Source organism: Anarrhichthys ocellatus, unplaced genomic scaffold (genome assembly GCF_004355925.1).
Source record: "Anarrhichthys ocellatus isolate YVR2014 unplaced genomic scaffold, GSC_Weel_1.0 scaffold130, whole genome shotgun sequence".
NCBI classification, from domain to species: Eukaryota; Metazoa; Chordata; class Actinopteri; order Perciformes; family Anarhichadidae; genus Anarrhichthys; species Anarrhichthys ocellatus.
The window spans coordinates 381,870-392,209 of record NW_022280160.1 but is presented as its reverse complement, the minus strand read 5'-3'; the positions used below and the strand labels follow the sequence as shown (position 1 = coordinate 392,209).

Below are 10,340 nucleotides of genomic sequence, written 5' to 3'. Positions count from 1 at the left end.
GAACAGGAACCTCCCAATCATCTCACTGTTGATTCATTTATGTTCTCCGTGTTCTGTAGGACACTAAAGAACAGGAACCTCCCAACAACACCAGCACCAGAACCTGCGTTTTCAATGGGAACCAGACTCGACAAACTGGTTCAGGGACTGTGAAACTTCAAGATGACTTTAAACATTTAAAGAGACGCAGAAGAAGAAGAGAGAACTTCATCTTCTTTGTTGATGACGGCCGGAGAGGCCGAGGAGACGGGAAGGATGGCTGGAGGAGAAGGGAACATGAAGCTTCCTCGCTCTGTCACCACTCTGAGTACCATCGCCATCCAGGCCGGCCAATCGCTGATCGTTGTCTCTGTACTCAAGGTTTGTCTGAGGGACGGTTCCTTATAGGACGTGATGGTGGGAGACGTATTCAGATCACATCTATTGTTTTACAACCCACTTTTGATGAAACCAAAACCACTTCTGTTCATCAGACATTAGACATTAGACAAGAATTAGCTCGTTAGCTAGCGTACCCCGCAGGCCCTGCCGCTGGCAGACGGTGTTGACCAGGAGGAGAGCAGGCGGGAGCTCTGGAGACGGACAGCTGGCTAGTGAGCGAACTAGCGTGTCCATCTCTAGAGCTGGCTAGCTAGTGAGCTAACTAGCGTGTCCATCTCTAGAGCTGGCTAGCTAGTGAGCTAACTATCGTGTCCATCTCTAGAGCTGGCTAGCTAGTGAGCTAACTATCGTGTCCATCTCTAGAGCTGGCTAGCTAGTGAGCGAACTAGCGTGTCCATCTCTAGAGCTGGCTAGCTAGTGAGCTAACTATCGTGTCCATCTCTAGAGCTGGCTAGCTAGTGAGCGAACTAGCGTGTCCATCTCTAGATCTGGCTAGCTAGTGAGCGAACTAGCGTGTCCATCTCTAGATCTGGCTAGCTAGTGAGCGAACTAGCGTGTCCATCTCTAGAGCTGGCTAGCTAGTGAGCTAACTAGCGTGTCCATCTCTAGAGCTGGCTAGCTAGTGAGCGAACTATCGTGTCCATCTCTAGAGCTGGCTAGCTAGTGAGCTAACTAGCGTGTCCATCTCTAGAGCTGGCTAGCTAGTGAGCTAACTAGCGTGTCCATGTCTGGAGCTGGCTAGCTAGTGAGCCAACTAGCGTGTCCATCTATAGATCTGGCTAGCTAGTGAGCTAACTAGCGTGTCCATCTCTAGAGCTGGCTAGCTAGTGAGCTAAATAGCTACTTAGCTTGTCAAACTTCACCAGGAGGGAGACACTCTTCAGGGTCAAGTCTTGAAACTGTGTTTGTTCCTTTGGAGGCTTCAGGAGATCTGAGGTCAGTCGCTGTTATGTTCACGTGCTGTTTGTTTCCTGTTATAGAACTGTGTGTGCGCGCGTGCGTGCGTGAGTTTAGGAGCTATTAGTCGTTTTTAAAGTGTGTGTTTGTGTGGTCACGCGTCACGTTGTGTCTTTTTCGGTCGACATGCCAGAGATACTGTATCATCCTGAGGAATGTAACACACACACGCACACACACACATCTGCTTCTGACCTGAAGCCGTCAACATGTCGCAGTGTGGAGAACAAAATAATATTCACAGTTTAATGTGACAACAAACTAGTTAACTGACTCCAACCAGATTCATTATTATTGTTATTAATAATAAGAATATTTTATTATTAATACTAATAGTATAAATAAATATTATTATTATTGATATTATTAATAATAATAATCATAATTTACATAACAAACATTTGATGAACTTCTAAAGTTGTGTGTGTACACAGAGTGGGTCTCTGGTCCGCCTCCAGCTGGTCCAGGTTCATCCAGGTCTCTGTGAGGTCGGATCGAACCAGAGAGAAAACCAGACTCTGATCCAGGAACAAGAGCAGCTGATGGAGAAGCTCAAGGTACAAACGGAAGACGGAAAGAGTAGATACAGCAGACACACCGGACACACCGAGTACGCCAATCAGACCAGACACAGCCATGCTGCATGCTACAGTCTGTTCTTGTTGTTCCAGAAACATGAGGGGGAGGTTCTGGCTGTGGTGGAAAAGAACCAACAGACAGAGCAGCTGAGGAGGACGAGGGGGAGGGATGAAGGGCTGATGGAGCACAAGAGGACGAAGAAGCAGGAGGAAGAGGAGGAATTGCACAAGGCCATGGTGGCGTCTCTGACTGAAGGATGGTCGCTGCTCCTCCGCCTGCTGCAGAGACGACAGGAAGTCTTGATGCTGGCTAAAGACTTCTACAGCCGAGCTGAGGAGGTAGGAAGCTTCTAGAAACATGGACGATGTTAGGAAACGACTTCATTCACAACCTTCCTGATCCCATTCCTGCTCCCCAGAGGATAACCCCAGCACACAGTCGTAGCCCTGCTGTATAGTGTGGTTCAGTTCTGATTCATATTTGTAGTAATTGATTATAATTTGTGGTTCAAGAAGAGGAATTTATTTCAGCCTCACGTTCCTCAGGCGGTGCAGGCATCCGTTTTATTAGAAACACCTGCTGCAGCCTTTATTTAAACCGGTCCCAACAAAGAGCTTTGTGCTTCTATTTTAGTCTGTGAACCAGAGACGTGTCCTCCTGTGTCCTCCATCATTAAATATGAGATGTCACCTGACCAATGTTTATATTTCACTTCCTGTTTTACTTCCACACTTTGAACACATCTGAGAAACCACCAACACCTGTTTGTTAACATCTCTCTCTCTGTCTGTCTGTCTATCTATCAATCTGTCTCTCTCTCTGTCTGTCCATCTGTCTCTCTCTCTGTCTGTCCATCTGTCTCTCTCTCTCTGTCTGTCTGTCTCTCTCTCTCTATCTGTCTGTCTGTCTCTCTCTCTCTGTCCGTCTGTCTCTCTCTCTCTGTCTCTCTCTCTCTGTTTGTCTGTCTATCTATCGATCTCTCTGTCTGTCTCCAGTTTTCTGTCTGTCTGGACAGGGTGGAGGATCTACAGTTCAAACCAGACAGACGGACGGAGGTTCAGCTCTCATACAACGTTCTGAGGAGAGGTAACCAGTCATAGTATTATTCGTAGTGTCAGTAGTATTTATGCTATATATATGCATGACTGACTTAACCCAAGTCAGAAATAAGTGCTAATAAAAGGTATATTACTGCAGCTTGTTTACTGTTGCTGCTTGGAGCGCCATCTTGGATTTTAAGGTTGGGGTTTCTGCACTTTCATCGTAGTTAGCATCATTAGCATCGTTAGCTGTTAGCCGCTGGCTAAGGAGTCGCCATGTTGAAAACAAAAAGGTAGATCAGCTGTAGATAAACCGGTTTAAACGTTAGATAAATTGGTTTAAACGTTAGATCCTTAGATAAACCGGTTTAAACTTTAGACAAACGGGTTTAAGCTTTAGATGAACTGGTTTGTTGTAGGTTCTAATGTGGTGATAAGTTATTATTAGTTATAATCTTCATCGTTGTTTCGTTGTGTTTTGATTCCAGATCTTCTGGGAAAATCTCTGCAGGTTTTAACCAGCAGTAGCGTTCTGCTGCAGAAACTCAGACAGCTGAAGAGGACCGAGGACCTCCAGAGGAGAGGAGGAGGACTGCAGGAGGAGGAGGTGAATGCCATATGTTTATAGAAGTAAAGCTGCAGTCTTCATGCATCTAGAGGCTACTTCACTGACAGTCAGGTATTTACAGTACCTGTCTGTTTGATTGACTGGATTGTGTGGATTGATGCCGATGCTGCGTCTTCTTCCCAGAGTTCCCAGTGCAGCAGGGGGGTGGCTCTGAGGCTGGAGGATCTGGTGGAGGCGCTGCAGGACCGGAGGAGGACGGCGGACCAGGCCATTAGGCTGCAGTTCCAACAGGCGGAGAACGGCATCATGGTCCGTAAGAAGGAACACGAGGTACAGACAGACGTCCATTAGGTTACATCGTGATGCCTTCAGGCTCTGCTCAGTTACATCGTGATGCCTTCAGGCTCTGCTCAGTTACATCGTGATGCCTTCAGGCTCTGCTCAGTTACATTGTGATGCCTTCAGGCTCTGCTCAGTTACATCGTGATGCCTTCAGACTCTGCTCAGTTACATCGTGATGCCTTCAGGCTCTGCTCAGTTACATCGTGATGCCTTCAGGCTCTGCTCAGTGAAAATGAGTATCAATAACATTATCATGTAATCTGTCAAATGTAGTGTTGGTGATAAACTTGAATGAATCCAGTAGTTTGAAGGCAATGTTTATGAATATAAAATAGATATTCATGTTGAGTTTTAGTACTTTTACTTCAGGAAGTACTTCCTCCATCAGTAAGACAGGAAGTAATATTTATACCAGTTTTACTGCAGTACTCAATGAAATACTTTGTCCTCACTACAGGACTGGAAGATCCTGGACCAGGACCTGCAATCTAGATCCACATCAGCAGAGAATGCAGACCTGGAGTCAGAATCCAGAACAGAACGAACCAGAGACCTTCAGCCTGGATCCAGATCGGACCAGACACAGGGATCCGGATCAGATGAGAGGCCTGGATCCAGAACAGAACGAACCAGAGACGTGGCTCCTGGATCAAAATCAAAGGAGACCAGTAACTTCGAGTCAGGTTCCAAATTATATCTGAAACCTGAATCCGGATCAGAACTGCAGCCTGGATCCAGATCAGAACTGCAGCCTGGATCCAGATCAAAGGAGAACAAAATGTTCGAGTCAAGATTAGAGTTGAAGTCTGGATCACCAGAGGCCACCAAAAACCTGCAGTCTGGATGTAAATTAAACCTGATGGTTGATTCTAGACCAGACCTCAAGTCAGATTCTGGATCAGAGGAGACCAGAGACCTGAAGCCTGGATCCAGATCAGAGGAGACCAGAGAGCTCCAGTCAGGATTAAAACCAGGCATGCAGATAGGATCCAGATTAGAACTGGACCCTGCATCTAGATCAGGCCTGAATTCAGATTCTAGATCAGAGGAGACCAGAGACCTGCAGCCTGGATCCAGATTAGACCAGATGCCAGGACCAGGATCAGACATGTACCCTAGATTTGGGTTAGATGTGCAGCCTGAATCCGGATCAGAGGAGACCAGAGACCAGCGGTCTGGATCCAGGTCAGATCTCTGTGATCCAGCTCATGATGAAGACAGGAAACATCAGTGTTTATCATCATGACTGTCTTCTTCTTCTTCTTCTGTGGTGTAGTGTGCAGGCAGCAGGGCAGCAGAGCATGCTGGGAAAGGAGAATCCTGGTGGAGAAGGCCATGCCCACCAAACGCTCCCGACCAATTGGAGGCTCCAGCTGCTGTCGTCATGTGAACACCTGGTGGACAAGGTGACTCCTCCCTCTTACTGTCAAACTACGGCTGCGGACCAAACTACGGCCGCTGATGGTTGTTCAAAGGCCTGCAGAGAATTTAATTCAATAAACTATAATATATTTAATAAATGAACATTTCACATCTTATTTAAACGATGTCGACTGAATGTTTCGACTCAGAAACAAATATTTAACCTTTTCTGTCTCTTTCAACCTACACAGAACATTCTAATATAGTTTATATTTATCTATTTATTAAATTATATTTAGTTTCAGAAAAACTTTGTGTGTGTGCGTGTGCGTGTGTGCGCGTCATAGATCAGCAGCTGGCTGCAGCAGAGCAGCAGTTTGTTGTCTATCAGCTCTGAAGCAGGACGGCAACTTTCTGAAGCCGAACACACTCTGAACACACACCTGCAGCTACGTACACAAGCTGAGGCACACACACACACACACACACACTCACTCTATTTCTTTATAACATAACATTTGTGTGAAGGTTTCAGTGTTTGTTTGTCTCCAGTCTGCAGGTCAGGATGCAGAGAACATGAAGCAGATCCTGGATCAGATCAGAGCTCTGCACACCAGCGAGACCAGGTCCCAGCCTCCCAGTGAGACCAGCAGACAGCTGTCCCCTCTGAAGGCCCTGACGGAGCAGCTGAAGAGAGGCGGAGCGGGTTCACGGACCAGAACTCGGCTCGATCCTCCAGCTGCCGACCTGACCGGTCCACCGAGTCCTGAATTCTCCGTTCGAGTTGATCTGGTCTTGAAGGAGCTACAGAGTCGGAACAGGAGGATCGACTCAAACCTGCAGCTGCTGCAACCCTTCGTCTCTTTTCTCCGGACCGCCCAGCAGGTCAGGGTCTCCTCTGGTGTCCTCAGTCCACTGGATCCAGGTCTTTCTAACCGGCAAGACCCAGATCATATGCAGCTCTTTTCTTCGTTTCCCTGCACACTAAAAATCCCTGAGTCCTTTAAGCTGAACCGATGATTATTAGTGTATTTGTGCGGGGCTGTGCAGGGCTGCACGGGGCGACCTGTGACTAAGTGGAGCGCAGGGCCGTGCTTCAATCAGAGGGTCGGCGGTTCGATCCCCGGCTCCGCTAGTCGCATGTCGATGTGTCCTTGAGCAAGACACTTAACCCCAAAATTGCTCCTTTAGCTGTGCCTACGGTGTGATAGAATCTGAATTGTAAGTCGCTTTGGATAAAAGCGTCTGCTAAATGACTGTAATGTAATGGTGTGGTTGCCAACACCTCACAGCTGAACTGTGTGGAGTTGCATGTTCTCCCCGTGTCAGCGTGGGTTTCCTCCCACAGTCCAAAGACCTGCAGCTCGGGTTAATTGAAGACTCTAAATTGGCCGTAGGTGTGAAAATGTGTGAATAACTGCCTGTCTTCCTTTGGCAGTCTGGAGACCCGACCAAAGTATTGGACATTGTCTTCCTTTGACCTCTGACCCATACGTTTGCTCTGTGGAGACCTGTTGAGTCCGTCAGAGGAGTGATGAACTGTGCTGTTAGCTGATGGTGCTGCTGTTCTTCAGGTGGAGGAGGAGATGGAAGAACTCATGGAGATCTACAGGAAGAGATCGGAGGAAGAGGAAGCAGGTAGTTCCAGGAAGAGGAAGAAGAAGCAGCTGGACGCCTGCTGGCAGGAAACGCTACAGAAGATCCTCACCTGTCAGGAACTGGGAGCCAACTGCGTCCAGACTGTCGCAACGGTAACCAGTCAGCCGTCGAGGGTTCAGATGAGAAGTCATACATCTGTACGAGAAGGTTCCGTGAACCATAAAGAAGAGTTCAGTTAGACGTTCTTTTATGTGTTGTGTCAGGTGTCGGGAGCGTTGAACCCGCAGTCGCTGGTGTCGGCGGTGCAGCAGACGGTGGAGCGACTCGGCAGAACCAAACAGGAAGTGAACGAGCTGCGGAGTCACCAACAAATCCAGATCCAGCAGCACCAGTACTGCAGGAAATACCAGGAGAGACTGGACAAGGTAGGAACTACTCTGGTGGTGCTGAATCTGATACTGCAGAGTCATTGTACCCGGGTACCAGAATGCTTTGTGTTTCCAGACCCTGCAGGACTTGAACTGCGTCTCTGAGATGCTGGACTCCTGCACTCTGATAGATCTGGGTTCAGACCTGGAGACCTCCAGGCTGCTGGAGCACTACAGCCAGGCCAGACCACATTTTACCGTAAGTCTTTGAACAGCTGGGACATTATTGGGACTTTTTCATCATGAGGACTGTTGCTAGGACTTTTGGACCATTGCGACTTTTTATCTGTAGGGACTGTTGGGTCCTTGGAACCAGCGGGACAGCTGGACTGTTGGGTCCGTTGGACTGTTGGGACCATTGAGTCTTTTGGACTACTGGAAGTGTAATCACAGGAGTCCCTGGTGTTCCAATGGTCCAGAACCAGTACCATCGGGCCTCCTGGGACAGCTGTGATTGTTGGACTGTGGTTACAGCTAGAATTTGGGACCCTTGGGATTGTGACATTAAGGACTACTGGGTCTTTAGGACTGTGGGGACTCCTAAGACTTTAGCACATGTAGGAATCTACGAGACCACTAGGTCTTCTGAAGTCCATGGACTACTTGTAGGGACTACAAGAACGTTTCTGTTTCAGCATCAGACATGCTCTCTTTCCTTCTCCAGCGCCTCGACGCCGAGGTGGAGTTCATGGGGAAGAGCTGGGAGACTCTGAGCGGCGTCCAGGACCGGCTGGAGGTGGAGGAGTCGAAGGGAGTGAAGGAGGAGGATCTGTCCAAGCTGCTGAAGCTCCAGGAGAAAGTGAAGAACAAGATCCATCAGAGCGAGTCCATCCTGGACCTGAGCAGCAGCTTCCACCTCACAGCCAAACAGGTCAGCTGTTCTGCTGAGGAGCGTCAGAGAGAAACATGTTTAACAGCCGTTAATCTGAATTCATTTAAGTGTATTTCACATTCACTATCTGTTCTGTTGCATCGTGTTCGTCATTAACGCCACTGAAATAAAATGATGAACAACCCTGAGAGCAAAAAATATAATATAATATAAATATAAAGAAACTAGCTGGCTAACGAGTTAGCGGTTAGCTCACCGGCTGCAGCAGTTTTCAAACTAGCCATGTGAGTTGTCACTACAGTCCTGAGACCACACCCACCTGTCACTCAAAGAGGCCACGCCAGTAATCATATCTACCTTTAAGACTAAATTCAAACAGGTGAGTTGTACAAACGGTTTTCATGAACCATCATATTCCATCACCACGGGAGTTCTCCTTCATCCTGGTCGGTGTCTACAGCCTCAGGCCTGTGTGAGTGAGGCCCTCAACACCTGCTGAGCAGATCACCAACACGGAGCACAAACACCCAGACTCCCTGCTCATTGTTCTTGGGGACTTCAACAGAGCAAACCTCAGCAAAGAACTGCCTAAATATAGACAGCATATAAAGTGTAGCACTAGGAACAGAAACACACTGGACCACTGCTCCACTGTAATGAAGGACGCATCTCACTCAGTCCCCCATGCAGCTCTGGGACTCTCTGATCACTGTCTGGTCCATCTCCTCCCGACCTGCAGGCAGAAACTAAAATCTGCAAAGGATGAGGTGAAGACTGAGGAGATGGACCAACGAGGCAAAGCTGGAGCTACAGTCCTGCACGTGCACGCCTTTCTCGGGATGATCTGTCGTCCTCTCTGTCGCCTCTCCAGCCGGTGTCTCCGTCTGGCATTTTCCCTCTCGCGCCTCCGTCACTACTCGTGTTTATATGGGAGAGGAGACACGATTAAAGATCGGCTTCAGCTGCGGCTCATTAAGCCTCTACCCGGCACCGTTCCCTGAACCCCCCCCCCCCCCCCCCCCTCTGTCCACTCTGCAGCAGCGCTCAACCACCACAGCCATTAATCCCAGCACTAGTTTATACCTACATCTGTTCTGTTTTCTTGTTTATTGCGTACGCAAACATGGACAGTAAAGCTGATTCTGATTCTGATATTATTTAAAGAGAATAAAACTGTTTTTAGTTTCAGGCTGTAAAGTTGATTTTAACATGGAGGTCTATGAGGATCGGCTCTTTAGGAGCCTCTAGTGGACATTTGAGGAAGTTCTGTTCTGATTGTGATCGACAGATTAGTTTAAAGAGAAAAACAATAATTTATCGTTCCAATAAAAACCCGTCCTGACTCCACACCGTCATATACTGTTATATATACGTGAGTCTGACTGTTGGACGCAGTAAAAGTATTCATTACTAGTGTGCGTGTTGTTGTCTGTGAGTCCAGCTGGAGGCGCTGCTCCAGTCGGACCCTGGAACTGGTCCCGCTGATCCGTGTGGATCCAGTGAGGCTGATCAGAGTGGACTCAGAGAGAAACAGATCCAGAGTCTGTTGGAAACGGCTTCAACACTGAGGACAGAAATCTGCTCCGCTGTCGCCATCAGTGTGAGTACTTTTACTGCAGTACTATACTGAAGTACCACAAGGAGCTCCTGTACTTCAGTATTTACTCTGTGTACATCTCAGAGCTAATAGTACTTTTTACTACATTCATCAGATTCATGTCTCAGATCAGAGACCAGTACTTTAGATACTTGACACCAGTACAACTTGTGTACTTTTACTGCTGATGAAGGATTATACTTTCACTATATGAAGATGATAATACTTGTGTACTTTTACTGTAGATACTTTAACTATATTTTACCAATAATACTTCTGTATTTGTCCATAAAGTAATACTTTGAATGCAGGACTTGTACTTGTACTCCTTGTCGTACATTGCTGTACTTGTAGTAGTAGTACAGGATCTGAGTACTTTGTGTACCTGTAGGGTTGGACATGTTTCAGAGTGGTGCAGCTGGAGACTCGACTCGTCTCTCTGGACTCTCTTTGTGTCTCGTCTCTGAATGAAGTGACTCGTCGGGAGGACGAGCTGCTGACCCACCTCCTCAACGATGACATCACCCAGGTGAGGGGACGGGAGACAGGTGACAAGACACGGGAGACAGGAGACAAGACACGGGAGACAGCAGACGGGTAGACGGGAGACAGGTGACAAGAGATGGGAGACAGGTGACAAGACACGGGAGACAGG

General features: G+C 47.7%; 1 protein-coding gene across 1 annotated transcript; it reads left to right on the top strand.

The window, feature by feature from the left end:
- Positions 1-10,286, top strand: LOC116399821 (trichohyalin-like). Its single transcript, XM_031877240.1, has 16 exons — positions 1-360; positions 1,773-1,895; positions 2,010-2,255; positions 2,913-3,003; positions 3,446-3,564; positions 3,709-3,855; positions 4,325-5,052; positions 5,144-5,273; positions 5,577-5,696; positions 5,782-6,114; positions 6,804-6,980; positions 7,092-7,253; positions 7,333-7,455; positions 7,921-8,127; positions 9,530-9,688; positions 10,077-10,286. Exons 1-16 carry the CDS (start codon positions 223-225, stop codon positions 10,284-10,286), a joined length of 3,213 nt encoding a protein of 1,070 aa, XP_031733100.1. The 5' UTR covers positions 1-222.
- Positions 10,287-10,340: the final 54 nt, after the last annotated feature.

What these genes read in the sequence shown, in the direction of transcription:
- LOC116399821 (XM_031877240.1), top strand. Translation starts at nt 223, where the DNA reads ATGACGGCCGGAGAGGCCGAGGAGACGGGAAGGATGGCTGGAGGAGAA. An exon ending in ACCAGGAGAGACTGGACAAG is followed by an intron (nt 7,254 to 7,332) that starts GTAGGAACTACT and finishes TTGTGTTTCCAG; the next exon opens with ACCCTGCAGGACTTGAACTG. An exon ending in AGGCCAGACCACATTTTACC is followed by an intron (nt 7,456 to 7,920) that starts GTAAGTCTTTGA and finishes TTCCTTCTCCAG; the next exon opens with CGCCTCGACGCCGAGGTGGA.